Here is an 18,813-nt window from a genome sequence, read left to right as displayed (position 1 = left end):
TGGAATGTTTATTAAAGCAGGTTACATGCCTCTCCTACACAGATGGCCTCATTCAGTACTGTGCAACAGCAAATATAACTATGTGATTCAATCCAAACTGCATTAAAAACAAAACAAATCACAAGCTGTTAAAGAAAGTGGAGAATGCTGGTAGATAATATGAGGCATTTAATGCCAACCACCTTACTTGGACTCAAAGAAAAGGCCATTAAAATGTTACTCAGAAGAGCATTCTAGTTTGTCTGCATTTAAATTATTGCTCTAATACAGGGTGGTCTCTTGTCAGCCTTGGGTCTGTCTGAGCACAAACGTTTTTCCTCTTGCTTGGAAGCTTTTCCTAACATCTGCAGGATGCTGTCAGGCAGACGGATCGGCCCTGGGTAGGCATGGACAGGACACAGCATGGAAGGAAGCTCGGGGTCACCCTCAGGCACAAGCTGTCGCTGTTGTTCTTGGCAGGTGCTAAACTGCACTGCTTTTAAAGGCCTGGGTCTTTCCTGAGGCACTGGTAGGCATAGGCTGGAGCAGAGAGGGAAAAACTTCCTGAGCATTCATGTATGCTATTTAAAGAAAAAGTTTTCCTTGCAGTTCCAGTAGTTAGAGTGAGCTCCAGGTTGTTGTACGGATCCAGTGCTGCCCTTTTCTTTAGTTACAGTTATACATGTTGCTGTAAAATGTGATAGTGAAGATGAATATTTAATGTCTTTATACCTGTGAGAGATGGGAAGTTAACGGCTACAATCTGTACTGATGCAAGCAGATGTTTATTTACAGCAAAGCTAGCATTGATTTTACGTGCTGCATAATGGTGTGAACAGTGTGGTTAAATATACTAGAAAAAGGGAATGCTAAGAGCTGTGTTTTGCAAATACTATTGAAAGAGATGATCTTAGAGTAATGAAGATTACATGTGCACAAGAAGGCTTTTACAGGTCTGATTCCTGTGGCTGGAAGTGACATTTTGGGCAGGTAATGGGGCATTGGGTCCAGGCAGTACATCCATGGAGTGTGGAAAGTACTGGAAGGCTAAATGGCTCCGCCAGGGGAGGAGCTTGTGAGAGAAGGTAACGTGGCTTGGAATGAGGCATGTTGTGGTAGTGCAGAGACGTTCTTGTCCGTACATGAAGAAAACTTATTTCAGTTGGCTGGGACTTTGAATTAAAGCCTTCACAGAAGCTGTTAGAAAAGACCGTTTACAAATATATTCTGTGTTTGTTGAGCTTTCTGACTGGTGGCAATAATTATCACGAGAGTCAAGTGTGATTAAGAAATAACGGCCTCTAATAGAGGAGAAAACAGGTCTGAGAGCAGGTCTTTGCCTTGGTCACCTGGCATGAGTTTGTGTGACTGGGGGTCCCGGGGGGCTGCGGCTGGGCCCCTCACACCCCGGGCCTCTGGTTGCGCCTCAGCTTCCTGGCCCGCTGGGCCGCTGCTGTGTGAGCATCTGCTGCCCGGTGGCCCTGAAAGTGTCAGAAAGGTGCCATGGGATGTTTCGGATATTGCCAGTGTGTTTTCTAGGTCACCAAGGGGTGCTTTTCCCAGGCAGGTTGAAAGAATTTGCCTGGCTGTTTGTCAGCCTGGTCACAGCAATGTAGATCTCAGAAAAGTGCTTACTTGCTATTACTTAATTACAAAATGCTCGTTAGAGTTGTAGCATGGTAATTACATAAGGATCTAGTGATCAATAACAATGCTTTCAAAAAACTCTAAAAATTTTTGTCAGTTACATGAAGTTCCTCAGCAGCCTTAGATGCTTTTCTGCGATTTGTTTTAGTGCAATTTTTTGTCAAATTATTGATATAGGCTTCTCTGGTAGTTAACATTGGGTCTTTGGCTCAATGCTCTGATCAGATCACTTGGTTTTGGAGAGATTCACAATTGCAAATTTAAATGTTTGTAAGTTACAAACTGTATGGATTGTTTTTATGAATTCTTTCCCACAGAAACTACTTTTATCCAGTCATAAGATATAGAAACTTTCTTTACTGTTTTAGTGTATATACACTAAATTAAATAAATTTAGCGTACATAAACTAAATTCACTGTCCATTGTTCAGTTCTAAATTTAACCAAGGATGTTAGCATGCTCTGCATTTTGAGTCTACCTTTGTACCCAAATTTTATTGGCATTTTCTTTTACTTACTGGCCTTAAAACACAAATAATTTAGGGGACACACAAAAGTATGTATTGATAAACAATTATATTTTAGAAATTACCTTTTGGAGAGTTCTAACAACTCAACACAAGTGACAAATTGTATTATACCAGAACATTTGACTGCAATTAAATGATGTTTGGATTTTATCTCTGCTGCTCACAGATCTGATTGATATCATCTGTTCATCTGTAAAAGTTTCCGGTCCATTGTTCTTTTCAGGTTGTTCTTACAATAAGGAATGGAAGCTTACATATTTAAAAACGGTGTTTTAGGAAAATAATATTTTCAAGGAATATTTTTTATATTCCAAAAATAATTCCAAGGACACTTTCCCTTTTTTTTCCCCTCTCAGAAACTGCAGTGGAATCTAATCTTAAAATCAAACAATAAAATGATGTTACAGAAGATGCTGTATTTTTCTTTGTTTCAAAGCAAAACAGGGCAAGTTAATTTTATTGGAAATCTTTTGATTGATATTTGTTGTTTTCTTCTGAGAATCAGTAAGTCGCAGGAAGATAAAAATTTATGATATGCAGCCCAGTCTAAAGAGTGTTATCTAAATAAATCATTCTTGTTCATCTATTAATTCATTCATTTTGTACTGTAGGTTGAACTTCAGTTTCAGTTAAATCGCTTACCCCTCTGTGAAATGCATTATGCCTTGGACAGGATTAAGGACAACAGTATTTTGTTTCCAGATGTCAGCATGACTCCCACCATACCCTGGAGTCCCAACAGGTACAAGAATACAAACACTTTAATATCAAAGATCGTATGGTAATGCAGTATTGAATTTCTCATAACAGATGGCTGAAATCTGCCCTAGAACAGGAAATATGTCTTTCTCTTCATTAATGGTGAGGATGGTTCAGAGAAGGGAGTGAAAGTGTTCTAAATAAAACAAGAAAACTGATCCTCTGAGGACTAGAATCTGTTGATTGTTTTTTTCCCGGAGGTTGAAATGTGATTTTTAATAGGCATTGCAGTTGCATTGTAGCTGTAGAAAACAAAACTCCTATGATTATTTACTGTTCTGTTCTTCATTGAAAATATGCACTTTATAGAAATGTAAATACTGGTTACAAGGACTGTGCTGTGCAGGATCTTAAGCATGCAGATTTTCATTTGCATGAGCAACCATTAATACTCTTTGAGTTTGATGCAATGACCCACATTTGTACATATCACTGAAGGGGATGGGGGGAAAAAAAAAAAGAAAGAAAAAAGGGTGGGGGGAAGGGTATGGGAATAAGGTTTAGAAGAACTAACACTGCACTTGTAAGCAGTCCTGAGATTCTTTGTACACATGTTTTATAGTTTCCTTTATGAAATATAAACACGCACGTTATATAAATACTTTTGAGAAAACTTAAAAGGATGCAGTAATGCAGTGAAAATAGTTTGTCTCAAAGAGGAAATGTAGAGAAGAGAAACGTGAGGCTTCGTGGCTCAGGGAGTACGGTCAATATTCCTGGTGCATGGGGAAGGATAAAAAAGGCATGGAGTTTCTGTACTTAGATGGACACCAGGGAAACGAGAGGTATGTGGAATTGATAGGCTGTACAGCATGCGGGTAGTTGTGTTGTGTCTTGAAGGTGAGAATTAAACTGTGTGATTGCAGCGCAGTGCAAAATGGAAGATAGCTCAAGAATGAAAAGGAAGGTGATCTGGCCAGAAACCTCAGACAGCTAGATAACGTAAGACAAAAATTACTGAAAAAAGTTCAGTTCCTCTTTGGAAGTGTAGGAGGAAGAGAGATGATGAAAGGGTGGGTGCAGTGTTCTGGGTGAGGATGATTGCTGCACGTATCAAAGCTTTGACAGTAAAGGCAGAACGAAGGGTTTTGCACGGAGCTATACTACAGAGCTAATGGAGGACAATGACAATCTGTTCACTGACTTAATTAAGTTTTGGGTGAATCTTGCAGGGAAATAGTATTTAGGAATAATCTGAAAGTAAGCAGTGATTTCAATAAAAAGGAGGTAAGTCAAGTAAGCTAGAACTTTTTCTGTTTTATGCCAGGAAATTTGTATTTACAGAAACTTCCATGGTAGTTGTAATTGATATAATTTATTTGTATAATGGGTTTATATTTTTATATACGTAAATTATGTATGTAATAGTTGTAGTTGTGTTTAAGTCAGTGTAATGAATGTTGTTTTTCTCCATGTGGTGGCTTGGTTTGCCCTACCTTGGGATTCAGTAGTTCTGACTGACTCAGAACTGTCTTTCCCTGTGTTTTTCTTACATTTTTGTTTTACAACTCTATTACTTTTCAGTTTTTCTTAGGTCGTCCTGCAAGCTTGTTGTTCATAGCTGTCTTAGAGTTGACTGAAGTCCTAAGTTTTCTCTTTATTTTACTCCCTGTTGGTAATAGAAGCTTTCCTGATCTGCAAGAATCATAGTGCTTGTACCAAAGCAGATCACATTACTGAAGTATGGCCATATGTGCAGCAGTGACAGGTGTTCTTTACTATGCATGTCTACTTTTAAATCTGTCACTGGGAATATTAAAAACTATGTCTACAAATCTTTAACCTCTTACACTCATTGGAATTCTCTGAAATCATCCTTCTGTTAATGCTGGTATCACTAGCTGGTTGCAGCAAAAATCCTTTTTTTTTTTTTTTTAGACTGCTGTCCCATTAGAGGTATGTTTTAATGATTAAAAAAAAAGTTTGTAATAAATTGGTGGCCACTATTTTTGTTTGTTTTTGAATTCCATCCTAGCTCATATTTACCAAGCTCTGAGGTTGTATAAATGTTGACTTTTAAAGTTGACTGTGTAAATACTGATGCGAATAAATGTAACTAATGTTACATTTTCTGTAGTAATGGTAGGAAAAACTTGCCTTTCTTATCAGGTGATTGTGCAGCATGGACTTTCTTCTAAAATGTGCACTATGCAGGGTAATTATTGTTAGGTGAGATAGTGTAAATTGAGACATAGTTGGATTTCTTTTGAAAAAAATGATTTATTGCAAGTAGTATCAAGGTTTTGTGATACAAGCATTTGATTTTTTTGCTAGATTTGTTCTAATATGACTCAGAATGACAGAATCAATACATTAGCATATAGACTCTTCCTTGAAAGCCCTTGAGATCTTAACTCATTTCATTTCTCATTGACTGTATTCATAGCTTCTGATTTTAAGCTCTTGTCTCCTTTTTGAACAGACAATGGGATGAGCAGTTGGACCCTCGACTAAATGCTAAGCAGAAAGAGGCTGTTCTGGCTATCACTACTCCACTTTCAATACAACTGCCTCCTGTTCTTATCATTGGTCCCTATGGGACAGGAAAAACGTTCACTCTGGCTCAGGCAGTCAAGCACATACTCCAGCAACAGGATACTAGGTGAGATGGGGCACTAAACATAGAGCAAATCTTGATTAGCAAAGAAAATGCCATTTTTTACTTAAATTCAAGTGAAAGGTAGAAGTATAGAATTTCCACCCAGCTTAAAAACAAAACCCTAGCCATCCGTCATTGTTTTGAATGATAATGTAACTTTGTAGTCTTAGCCTGTATTTTCCATTCAGAACAAAACTATTTAAAAGTGATGATATCTAGAATGACTGTGATTCGCTTGACATGGAAAGTTGTACAGTATGCTAGACAATAAAAGCTGTTTCTTATTTTAAATCAAGTCTAGATTAATAATTGTGAAATAATTATTGAAAAACTGTTTGAACTTTAAATCTTTTCCTAACTAAAGGATTTGAGCTAAAGGGCTGAATCATGCAAACTAGAGTAGGTCAGTGACTAGTTTCATTAAGAGAAATATGCAGGAAGATGGCCAGTTTCCTTTTTTTTGTATTCTACTGCTTTGAATTGTTTTCTGTTTCTTCATTGCTTTTTTATTTGCACCATTTATTCCAGCAGGATTCTCATTTGCACCCATTCTAATAGTGCTGCTGATCTCTACATAAAGGATTATTTACATCCATATGTAGAAGCAGGCAATCCCCAGGCAAGACCTCTCAGGTATTTTTTTAAGGCTTATTATGTATCTATAAAATACTATTCTTAAGAAAAGGTGTCTATAAAAAAAAAAGGTTAAAGAACTTCTAAAACATAAAAGCATATTGGCATTACCAGCAGTGCTTTTGAAAACATAGACTAAAAGGAATGTGAAACATTATCAACATCATTTTGGGCCATTTGTTAAATATAAATAAAGACATCCTTTTTTAAGCTTTTATTATTCTATTGATAAATGTGTCTTTCCTAACGAGCAAACTTTTGATATGCTCCTCTAAAAGCTATTATGATAAAAATAAAAGGAAGTTTAAATGTATTTTAAATTCTAGAAGACTTTTACTCATGCTTACTATTTGGAAGCTTGGGCTCCCCACCTGGCTTTTTGAAGAAAAAAATCTGTTGACGTAGGAGCTACGTGTTTAGAGAATCATGTGAAAGTAGTTTGGCCTCTTCTGATCAGTGAGTTTGAAGTAATTGTTTGTATGATTAAATGTATTTGCCATGGTTATTTTTTGGGGGCTTAGTTAAGAAAGGAAATGAAGAAAGGTTGGAAACTTAAAGTACAGAAAGGGTAAAACATGCATAGAAATATTTAGGGAGTATTTATTTATGGGCAGAAACCCACTCTTGGGAATATTTGCACAGATATCACAGTATATAAGACTGCTAACTTGGTATATATTTTTTAAAATTATGAGCATCATTTTCTCAATGTCAGTGCATGACTATTATTTTACTAAGAAAATGACTCTGTTTGCTTGCTAGCAACTAAAAGCCATTCTGGACTTAAATTTTCTATAATGTCAGTAAAGCCACTGAAGTTATGTGAAAGGGCTAGATTTATGACAGGTGTAAATTCTCTTAGGTTTTCTGGCTTTAGTCGCCATGTGACAGACGCTGAGGATCTGGCCAAAAAGAAGGCAGCTAACTTCTGAAAAGTTGCCTTTAATTTGGTGTGTTTTAACCCAAATTGTCTTAAGGCGCTTTGTAAAGCACTTTGTGATGAAAAGCATTTTGGTGTCTTAATTTTGTAGTGGGAAAAAATGTGCGTAATTTACACTTTCAGGAATATTGAACTGTGATTTAACAGAACAAGATGTTAAAGTTAAATACAGTTTTATTGTGGTTGCCAAGCTTTTGGTACCACCTTTCATGTGCTATATTCAACTATATAGTCTGGTCTCAGATGTGCTTATGAAAAACATGGAGAAGAAAAGCAATTTTTTTCCCAATAAGGTTAAATATATACATATACGCACACATTTGCCAATAGTATTTCAGTGCATAATGCAAACGCCACTGTAAGTTTTAAATATAGCTGTCATAGCGTTTGTTATGAATCCTTCTGAAAGAGCTGCGGTAGATTGTGTGACATTGTTGACGTAGTCATGATACCTTTATGGGAAGTTCTAGTTTTTGTAAATGGGGGTATCTCTGGAGCTGTATATATATTTATATATCCACTGGGGTGTATGTTTGTAAATTATTTTTAAAATATTATGGATACTTGGGAAGCATATGTTGTTTGAAAGCTGATTGCGTGTCAACCTGATCTGGCAGGATCAGGGTCAGTCTGTTTGAATTGAAAGCTAGAATTATGTTACTTTCCTTGCAGAAAATCACTTGTGGATCTGTTACCTTTCCTATTGACTGTTGTCAAGATATATTTTCGAATTAAAATCATTACTGTTAGTTTAAACAGGGTGCCCTAAGCCTTGTGCTGTTTTATAAGGGAAACATAAAGTGGAGCAGGAGAAGTGAAGTATCAAAGCAGGATGTGCTACTTGCAGTGTTTGTGTTTCCAAAGGGCTGAACAGTTTCCTTTAGGTTTTTTATTTACTCCACAAGGGATGAGCTGGCTAAATAGTATCTTTGCTAAAAATGTTGCCACAGGTTAGTGGGGAGCGCCATATTTACGTTGTTTTTAAAGAAGGAAAAGCTTAAATATGTAATATTGACTGGGTGCTGAGAACTACGTAAATATTTCAGTAAATTTCTGTGGGTCAGATGCACGCTAAATAATCACCCTGTCAACGATGTGACATAAACATTAGAAGCTTGGAGTTTGGGGGGTTTGTTTAAATATCATGTTGTAAATTTGTACTTTCTTTTCCTAACAAAATAATTATATCTGCCGTTCAGAAAACATAAAGGCAAATGAATAGTGAGAATTTATGTTGAGTGTAGGCTCTACAACCAAATAAAGTGCCAATGAAGCTTGGAGACCAAATTCTTTAGTCCTAATACCCATAAACAAATTTGTACCTTGGGAAAAAAAAAATAACACTGGCTATGATTAGATAATGCAGCTGTTTAAGGGACACTCTCCAAAACCTGTCTTTTACTTTAGACACTTGACATTGAAACATTTTTTTATACTTACGTAGATTAACGCAGAAGTGTTTCAGGGAAAGGGGGGAAAAAAAAAAGCACTAACCTACAGTTAGGAGGAAAGAGCCTGCAATTAAGTGCTTCTGTTCGGTGCTACGACTCTTGATTTTAAGTGTGCTGAAGCAGGCACCTTAGAGGGTGAGTCAGAGCGGCAGAGGTAGTAATTGGCTTCTAATTTGTACACCCTTTTACTCTGTGGATGTGCTTGTCTCTCTCCATCAACTGTTAGTCTTCAGGAGGTATGCTCCTAAGGTAGGCACCGTAGTTAGATACTTCTCATTACTCCTAAAAACTCCAGTGAAGATCTAGGAAGCAGAGAGCAGCAGTTTCTCTGTGTGGTTCTGGGCACACAGTGAATGAGGTATCTACTGTTTACTTCTATTTATTATATAAACTGTAACTGTTTATTACTATTATTTTACTTATATATTTCAAACTTAGTTGTATACCATATACTGTTAAAAGGAAGGAAGTTGATAGTGCTTTTATCTATTTTTAATGTCTCTGTTCTTGAAGATATTATTGCTGATGATCAGTTTGGCGATATCAGAAGAGAAGTCAGTTCTATTTAAGATAGCTTTACTGAAACCTCTCCAGTTCAATAGCAGGTTTTTTTTAAATAACTTGGTCATAATGTACTTGTGTCAGTATTGCATGTAGCATGGAACCAAGAAGCTTTAGTATGTGGCAGCTAGTTTCAGAAGATGTTAAGGGATCACCGCCTTTTCCACAAATTGTCCATAGTAAAGTTTAATACTGAAAATAGAATTAATTTATTTTATCAAATGCTGTATTTGTAAAATAAATGCCTCTTTAAGCAATTACTTTTTTTCTTGAAACTCTAGATTTTATCCTATCCTCAAAAGAGGATTGATTTTTTTTTTTGTTTGTTTTAAATTAATAATAATAATTAAAAAAAAAAAGTATTTTTTCAGGTTGTAAGACAGGTTCTTTACTTGTGTTCTGCACCCCAAGGAATGTACTTGTACATCACAATGAGCCTCTCTATGGAGGGGAATCAAAAGAAATGAAAGAGGAAATCAGATGCTTTTAAATTTTCTTGAGGGTTCTTGGGACTACTTGATTTTTTTGTTCTTAACTTTCAATAGAGCAATAGAGGTGTGAAATGAGACAGCTAGATCTCTTTCCTCTAAGCCTCTGTTTTTCTTTTGCTTGAGGGTTTTCAGGTGAGAAAGAATCATACAAAGTCTGAGGAGCTGGGATTGGAGCTTGTCCAAGAAGAGTTCTTTAGAGCACAGCCTGAAGGGAGAATCCTGGTCTTTATATCAAGAACTAGGAAGAGATTGTATTTTCCAGTTCAGAACAGGAAAAAAGAAGTTTTGGAGAACATAAATGTAGTCCCCATTCACCCTCTTCTCCAAGGAGAGAAGTAGGAGTCACTTCTGTAGGACAGTAGTGCAGATGAGACTCTGTTCCAACTCCATCTGAGGTTCTGACTCTAGACTCCCTTTTCTTAACTTTTAGAAGTATATTTCAAGGGATTCAGGAGCAGTCCGCCTGAAACGCGAACAGGGAAATTATTGAGTCTTAATTGCTGATACAAATTTGCTGCTTTTGCAAATAGTCTGTCATACAAATAGTTTTTTTGATGGAAATTTATTAGTAGAAGCAAAATGTGGAAGAGTGGGAAAAACTTAGGTTGGCTAACATTTAATAAAAATAGTTGGGGCCAACTTCTGTTTTGGCATAATTGATGAAGAGTTGGTGGAGACACATATTTGATCTTTTTTTTTGTATATTTATTTTTGATCATTGGCTAGAAATTGAAAATTTTTGTTGTAAAGGTCCAGAAATATTTAGAAATAAAGGGGGTATGAATTTCCAGAAGAAATGCAGATTCTGAGCATGTTAATCCAGCATTAGTAAGTACAGCGGATATATTCAGCGCTTTTGTTTGCAGGAGATTAAGTCCCTGATCTTACAACTTTTCTCTTTCAATGTGGTTCTCTATGTATTTGCCAGTGATTTCACTGCCTGTGGCTTGGATAAACCTAGCCTTCAGGGTTTTTATTTCTCCACAATTAAAATCTTGAGGTGAGGCACAAGATGTGAGAAAATACAGTCACGTGTGAGTTATGGCTTGGCTTTGTTTTTGTAGCTGTAGTTGTTGTACCTATAGCTGCATGCTAATAGATGTGTTGCAGGTGCTCCAGGGATAGTTTGATTAGTACCTGCATGACTCTGCTGGCATTCAGGCACTTTGCTTTTACAAGTCTTAAAAAATTAGAAAGTTGGACACTTGCTTGATTAAAAAGTAAGCGTATGTTGCAGGGTGAAATCTTTCGCATTGTGTTGAACTGGTTTAAAAACAAAATGTAGTGGGTTTCTCTTGTTATAAGAAAAAAACTAATCATGAAATTACAGTAGGTGTTATTAGCACAAAGTGCACCTGAGAAGTCCCATGTTCAGCGTGGCTTACTTATATCACGACATTCTTCCAGTAGTCACATCTGTCAGGTGCTTTTATGCCAGTGGTGCATAATAGCTCTGGGATACCTTTTTGATCTCACATCAAAATAAAATAAATTAATGGGTAAGCAACAATGCAGTTTGAAATGCTGTCACCCAATCTGTGAGTCACACATAGTTGAATTTGTGTAATGAAAGACAGTGCATGGTATAATAATGTCTAATAACCATAATATTTTGCATTTCAATAGCACCTTTCATCCAAGAATCTCAAAGTGCTTTACAAACATAAACTCACAATAAACTCATTAATCCTCACAGTACTCCTGTGAGATGGTAGGTAAGTATAATTCTCAGTTAAGATTGAGAAAGTGAATCATATAAAAGCTGACTGTATGGCTGGGATAAATAGAACAGGGTTATTTTGCTCCTGCTACCTACCTTGTTCTAGCAATTAGGCTCTGACCATATGTTTTTACATTGATGGAATAACAGTTTATCAAGTAAAGCTTATCAGTCTGGCTGATAAGAAATAAATAAGCTGATCCCATTAGAAGATTCTCGGTCCTGGAATGACTCAGGAGTGCATCAATTGCTCCTGCACTGAACCCAGGCTTAACTGATGCCATTTGATCACCAAGTGTCAGTTTTGGTTGGTTGTGTTGCCATTCAGATTACTGCAGTGCATTTGCACCTCTTTACATTTCATTTTGTGCGTATTGTCCAAAACGGACAGTTACCTGTATTTTCACAAAACAAATTCATTCTAACGCTAATAATTGTTTCACTTGTGTTACATGGAACTGAGCTGTAGTTTTCAAATGTGAGTAGATGTATGGTATCCAAAGTCCAGCCATTGCAATCATGTTTTGCACTTAGGTGCATAATTTAACTTTTCCCAATACTTTGCAATGATTTGGGATTTGTAATATGGGTGCAGGAGAAATCTAATCGGAAGGAAATGAATAATGAATAGGTAAACAGCAATGAATATCATATTCAGAACTTAAATTATTTTAAACTGTTTCATCTTAATTTGCTTTGGAAATAAGTTAAAATAACTTTAATTCTAAATAAGAATGTACTATGTTTTCCTGTAATTTAAAGATTCCACTTGAGATTTGCAGTTCTTACTTGATACAGATTATATTTTTGAGGAACACCACGTAGAGAAGGCCTTTGACATCTTTATCCAGATCCTCAGCTGGTGACTCCTGTGGAGTTAGTTGCTTGTGCTGTATCTTCTGGGGCGTAGCCTTTGTGTCTTCCCTGTTCTTCTTCTGTTTAGCTAGACTGGCTGTAACATTTCATCATTTAAGAATAATTCATCGTTGATCTCATGATATGGTGATTAAAATGATTTTAAATGTCATAGAAAGATGTTTGATGTCCAGTGCTCTGCTGACAATGTCCTGATATTTTAGACCAAGAAAACTTTTCTTCTTGGCACTGTTTTCTCATTCTTTTGTACAGTATATCAGAATTAAGGCCCTTTGTGATAAAACAATAAATTTATATCCTGTTTGTTTCTTAGAACTTTGGTATGTGTGAAAGGGAGCGGGTGATTTTATTAATGCCTTTTCAAAAAAAAAAAAAGGCATTAATATGCTTTAATGGTAATGGTCCTACAGATGAAAGGTGCAGACCACTGCATCTCTGTCACTTCCAAGACTATTGGCTATTATATTTTAGTTAAGGAAATATTTTTTTTAAATGAGTTTACTGAAAGATAAAAATGATACTAATATGAGGGTCACAGTTCTCAAATATATGAAGAATTTAGAGATTTCTATATGTGAATTAATCCCCGGTAGCTATTCATATATGTAGTATTGCACTGCAGCAAATAAGGGAAGAGAATCAAAGATACTTTAGCATGTAATTCTGCATAGTAGTGATGTTTTGCTTCCCAAAGACTCTTATTTACCAGAAAACAGAATACTGGCATTTGAAATAATTAGGCTGTCTCTGTGTTCCAGCTGTACAGAAAATAAGCCCCCTTTTTATTTTCTAGGGTATATTTCAGAAATCGCTGGGTAAAGACTGTCCACCCAGTTGTGCATCAGTACTGTTTGATTTCAAGCACACATTCCACCTTTCAGATGCCACAGAAAGAAGATATTCTTAAGCAACGAGTAGTAGTTGTTACGTTAAATACATCACAGTATCTGTGTCAACTGGATCTTGAACCAGGTATGATAATTTCTAAATAAGAAATATCCATAAGGTGCTTTGGGAAGCATCTGTTCTTCCAGTGTTAGTAACAACTATTCTTTCTGTTCTTTACCCAAATTTTTAAACTGTTCAAAAATAAAGTAAAAAAATTGCCATCTGAAAATGTTTTTTTCTCTTTTTTTTTTTTAATGAATAAATGTCTATTACAAAGCTATAAAACTGCTGGCTTTCAAATGCTTCTTTTTCTTATTGCTAAAGAAGCAGTGTTATGTATGATGTGGTGTTTCTGAGATCCAAGAGGGAAAATTCTATTTGAGATTCTGACTTTGAATAGTGTGCTCATTAAGTTCTTTACTCAGTGGAGCATGTAAGCATAAATACACACGCAGAGCTTTTTTCTTGTTTTATGAATTGTTTAGCTTTGCAAACAATTCCCACACATACAAACTCATGCTATGTTAACATGATACATGCCAGTTGTTTTCTAAACTGAAATATCGTAGGCTGATTTACTGGGACAGAGGCTGCTTCGGATTTATTGTTTACTTTATATCCAAATGAAATCCATCTGGTTTTTGGAGAATGTGGAATTTCTTTACAAAAGCTATTAAAGTTAGCTTTTTATGGTCACATTTAGTCATTTATTGTGACAGAGAAAGCTAATATAGAATTTAGGGTACGTATTTTCAGGTCTTTAAATGGGAGTAACTGCTTTGCCTGACAATAAGCTGTAAACAGTCATGTCATGGTAATGTGTGTGCAGCTGTGTGAAACTCATGTTTTCTGAAAAATTGCTTCATTTTTATGTATGCAATCTTACTTGGGTGGTACACTGAATCTTCTGAAGCAATGTTTTAAACCTTAGTATATAACAGTATACAAAAATATTGATCTTCTATATCTATCCAGAATTTACCTTTCATAAAATCTAAGCTTCCTGTGGCCCAGATTTTTTCATGTGCATGTTAACCAGCGCATAGATTCAGCTCCCCACCTTTTGGTCCAACATTACCATAAGATTAAATTTTAATTTTTCCTTCAACTTCTGTTCCTTTTTCCCCCCAACCTCTACATTCCGTAAAGCCCATACTCAGCAAAATGTTTAGGTATGTGCACAATTTCAATTAGAATTTTAGGATATATAAAGTAATTTAATAGGACTAATGTACATGAGGAAAGTCCTGTTTGTGGTCATTGTCCAAACCTCTTCAAGAGTAATGCTAATGAAAAGGTTTTCAGATTTGAGAAACCTTCTGAGGGAGGTCTGTTGAGAGATATTTCCTCTGTGCATAAAGAGAGCTCAGATAAAACACTTGTGTTAATTTTAAGTATATTGGAAGAAGGAGGGAGATCTGTGGACTACTGCTAATGTAACTGACAGTTGATTGTTGACCATCATTGGCCATCTGAAGGGTTTGAAAATTGTGTAGTTTTTAGTAATTGCTAGAAATTCATTTGTGTAAGCCATACTGATTTTTTTTTCGTGGTTTTGGTTGCCATCAGAATGTAGAACTCTTAGTCCAATTTCTTGTATTATTATCGCTGTTTATTTTATCATATCTCAAGTTTCATTTATTTGCTGATATCTGTTTTACAGGTTTTTTTACACACATTCTGTTAGATGAAGCTGCACAGGCTATGGAGTGTGAAACTATTATGCCTCTAGCATTAGCTAATAAAAACACAAGAATCGTCTTGGCTGGAGACCATATGCAGGTAAGAGTTACAGATTTTTTTTTTAATATAAAGCGTGTGTGTGTATATATATGTACACATATATATATATATCTAGTGTGTGTGTGTATATAATATATATAGATATATATTTATGGAGCACATTTATGTGCTCCAAATGTCCATGGTATGTGAATATCACTGAAGCAGATTTACAGTATTTCTGTAGAGTGAGAATATATTGTTGTTTCCATTTTACAAGATGAGAATTAAGGCACAAAGACAGTGAATGAATCGTGCAAGGTTATATAGGAAATCTGTGATAGAACTGACTTGGACCCAGTCAACCACTGAACTATATGCAAGTAAAACTTAATTGTAAGAGGGAGGTGCATAAAATTTACCAGCCATATAAGAGACAGGGAAGTCAAGAAAAATTCAGGGGTTGTTATTTACATAAGATATGGTGATATTTATACAGTCAGTGTAGGAATTTCTTTACGACTGGGAGTCCATGTTGATTTTTGAAAGAACTGAAAAATATGGGCAGTATATTGTGGTTAAGACAGCTTTTTTTTTTTTTTTTAAATGTATTGGAAACATCATAATCTGTTAAGGATTTGAACTAGTAAAAAGAGGCAAGCTGAAGCTGACCAGTGCCTTTATTTATTGTGAAGTGCTTAGGAATTGTTTGGTTTAAAAAGTTTACAGGAGTTTAAAATACTTGTTATACATGCCATTTTGCAGTGTGCAGGCCTGGGAAAGAATGCCTAGAAAAGTCATCCTTACTTGTTTTGTTGATTTTTTTGATTTAGGCCAGGTCTATTTGTTTTTATATATTTGCCTTTAATTCTCTCGACAGTTCTCAATGGCAATGAGGTGGATGTTGACATTGCTATAAGTAATTAACTTAGAGTAGATTTCCCACCTACCAGTATCACCTGTATCATACATATGATTCTTCAGGTCCTGCCTGTGATGCCTGTCTTTTCCTTTCCTGTTTTGATTCTTCTGCTGCCATTACGTTGAGTTTGCACATCCTGCTGCTGGATCATTTAAAGTAATGATAATAGTAATTCCAAGGACTCTCACATAGCACTTTTGAGATCTGTATTTAAAAAGTACTTGTTAAGAGGTTGGAATCCTTACTACTTTAGGCTAGAGCTCACAAGTCCCAGCTAGATGGTTAGAGTTAACTCTGGCTTGCATGTCTCAGGCTATGAGTGTAAAGAGCAGTTTTATAGCACAAGTTCTCATGGAAGTTATTCTTCGAGGCATTTAAATTTCTAAAGCTGACATCTGAGAATTAAAAAAAAAAAAAAAAAAGTAAAGCTCAAACTCAGATTCTGAATAATATGCATTCAGAAAAACAATCAATTGACTTAATTTCCAAGCTTTTGAATTTTGATTAAAAGTTGTTTTTTCATCAACCTTGTTTTGGATTTTCTTGCTATAATAGATGGTGTTTTTGTTGTAAAACAAGCCCAGTAGTAGTTCAGTGTATTAGTAACTGGGCCACCTTAGTTTATGGACTGTTCTGTGGATGGTAGTTTTTTTTTTTTTTTTGGTCATACAGCTCTCTGCTTTGAGTTATTCATCTTTGCAAGCCACAGAGAAAAGACCTTAGATATAAGGGTTCTCTCTTTTTACCTAGTTATTGAATGCCTTATTGTTCCTGTAAGAGCATGCTGGTCTTTTGTCACTTTTACAGTAGGATTAGGCATTTCTGTGGAATAGTTACAAAATGCTTAGCCATGGTATATGTCTTCTAACTATGAATGTATAGTTATAGTAAGGTTTTATTTTTGTTTTGATGCAGAATACATGTCTTGGGAGCCTGAAATTCTAAGTCCACGTATTTAGTTACACTTTCTTTGTATGTGTGTGTCTGTTACAGCTCAGTCCTTTTGTCTACAGTGAATTTGCCAGGGAAAGAAACCTGCATGTTTCATTGCTTGATCGGCTCTATGAGCACTACCCTGCAGAATTTCCATGCAGGATCTTGCTGTGTGAGAACTATCGCTCCCATGAAGCTATCATCAAGTAGGTGTGAACTTTTTCACTGTATCATGCTTTGACTGGTGTGAGTGAACAAAACTTACCTTCTGTGCCGTGCACAGGTGAATGAAGCATTACAAATTTCTGTAATGAAATCTTAGTTGTTTCAAAGTAAATTAGTAGAGTAATTCTTTGTTACTAGGTTGAAATTCAGACATCAGAGATACATTTAGATACCTGTGTTAGAGTCCCTCATTCATGGAGGGATGCATTGGCTGCAAGACAAAGAAGAGCTAACTTTCCCTTTTTAACCATTATACTGTATTTGGTAGGGTCTTTGAGCTGTCAGAATGTTAGAATTACCGGGGTGGATTACCTTGGAACAATAAGCTATGTACACTATAAGGAACATACAGATATACAACTATGAAGAGAAAAAATAGGTCAAAATTTGGGTATGTTTTTTTCTTATTGTCTTTTGCTTGTTACTTCTTTCAAGACACGTTAATCAGTGGTTTTGCATTTTTATGCTATGATAAACTAATGGCTGCTAGTGTAATGAGCTCATCCATGAGCTGTGCTAGAAAGAATAAGTGCAATCATGGGGAAAAATGCTAAAGTTTAAATCCTGAATCAAATATGTACTGAGGGATATTGTATTGGTATCCAGTCATACTAATTAGGTTATCACTGTGTTCAAAGCAAGGGCAGAAATATTTAAGTGCACTTGGGGATTTAAAAGTGATAATACAAAATATTTTATTACACAGCTTGATTTCTCTTCATTTTATTTCTTATACATTCTAGACTTCCTCTCAGTTTCTAGAAATTTTAAGTTATAAATGAGAGAGAATCTGAAAGGAAATGGATTGTTTCAGCTTTTTGTTAGAGATCATTTCCATGAACTTGACTCACAAACTTCAGCACTTGAGGTTCAGACAGTGTGTTCCTGATTGTGCTCTGTACACATAAAATCTTTAGTAAATATATTTTCTAAGTTCAGCAAGTATTAGTAGATGTAAGGAGGCTCATTGTCCAGCCTACCTATGGAAAACCAGTCCCTGGCAACAAGTGCCCCTTATGCCATGTTTCATCACCAGAAATTGAGTGTGAAACATTAGTGAGAATGTTAGTAACTTTGTCAAGCTTCAGATTAGAAGAAAATACTGCCGTTGGAAAAGCATATTTTAATGCCTTCTGTTCTGTCTGTAGTATGGGTATACCAGTTCAGAGAATTTGCTTGGAGATGCTAAATAGTAATCAGTGGTTTTCCTTATGAAGTATTTTGTGATTGCATATTTTACCAGTGAAAATTGCATATTTTAGCAATGAGCTCATATGTAGACTCCACATTTTATTCTGTTTTGCCTTGCTACAGTTACACATCTGAACTTTTCTATGAAGGCAAATTGATGGCAAGTGGAAAGCAGCCAGCACACAAAGATTTCTACCCTTTAACTTTCTTCACAGCACGTGGAGAAGACGTGCAGGAAAAAAATAGTACAGCTTTTTACAATAATGCAGAGGTAACTCTGGTTTAATTCATGATTGTTTTCTTAAAGCTCCCTTACCCCAGAATTTCTTGGTTTATGCTCATTGTGGGTGGAAGGCTTAAATTGTTGTCTAATGGGAGAGAGAAACATGAAGTTTGCTAAACATGGAGTAGTGAACATTGGAATTGTAGTAAACATTTCCACTAATTTATCTTCTTTTTCTCTTTGCAAATTGCAAGCTGCTTACAGTTCTCTTAGGCTCATTCTTCAGGATGTCTTTCCTGATAATTTTTGTGACAGTCTGATGGATGTATCTTAGCAACTGAGAGTAACTGCAATTTGAAGTAAAACTTAAATTTCTTCTACTGTTGTAGAAATGTTCCCACTCAGATAAAAGTTCTCTGGAGTAACATTTCATATTTTCTTGAATGTGTTTAGGATTGGTGTCTAATTAATCGTGTGCAGATGAGATTTTTTTTCATGAGAATTTATTCTCAAAATGTTTATT

General features: G+C 35.7%; 1 protein-coding gene across 1 annotated transcript in view; it reads left to right on the top strand.

Annotated features, from left to right (window-relative positions):
• Nucleotides 1–18,813, top strand: part of HELZ (helicase with zinc finger) — an 85,152-nt gene that overhangs the window by 39,383 nt on the left and 26,956 nt on the right. The window contains exons 13-19 of the mRNA XM_084298263.1: nucleotides 2,768–2,898; nucleotides 5,338–5,517; nucleotides 6,046–6,147; nucleotides 12,980–13,158; nucleotides 14,738–14,856; nucleotides 16,712–16,857; nucleotides 18,191–18,338. Coding sequence (XP_084154389.1) covers nucleotides 2,768–2,898; nucleotides 5,338–5,517; nucleotides 6,046–6,147; nucleotides 12,980–13,158; nucleotides 14,738–14,856; nucleotides 16,712–16,857; nucleotides 18,191–18,338 — 1,005 coding nt within the window. The remainder of the gene's footprint in view (nucleotides 1–2,767; nucleotides 2,899–5,337; nucleotides 5,518–6,045; nucleotides 6,148–12,979; nucleotides 13,159–14,737; nucleotides 14,857–16,711; nucleotides 16,858–18,190; nucleotides 18,339–18,813) is intronic.

This window comes from Netta rufina, assembly GCF_964035555.1.
Source record: "Netta rufina genome assembly, chromosome: 19".
Lineage (NCBI taxonomy): Eukaryota > Metazoa > Chordata > Aves > Anseriformes > Anatidae > Netta > Netta rufina.
The sequence above is the reverse complement of the archived record's forward strand: the minus strand, read 5'-3'. Positions and strand labels throughout refer to the sequence as shown.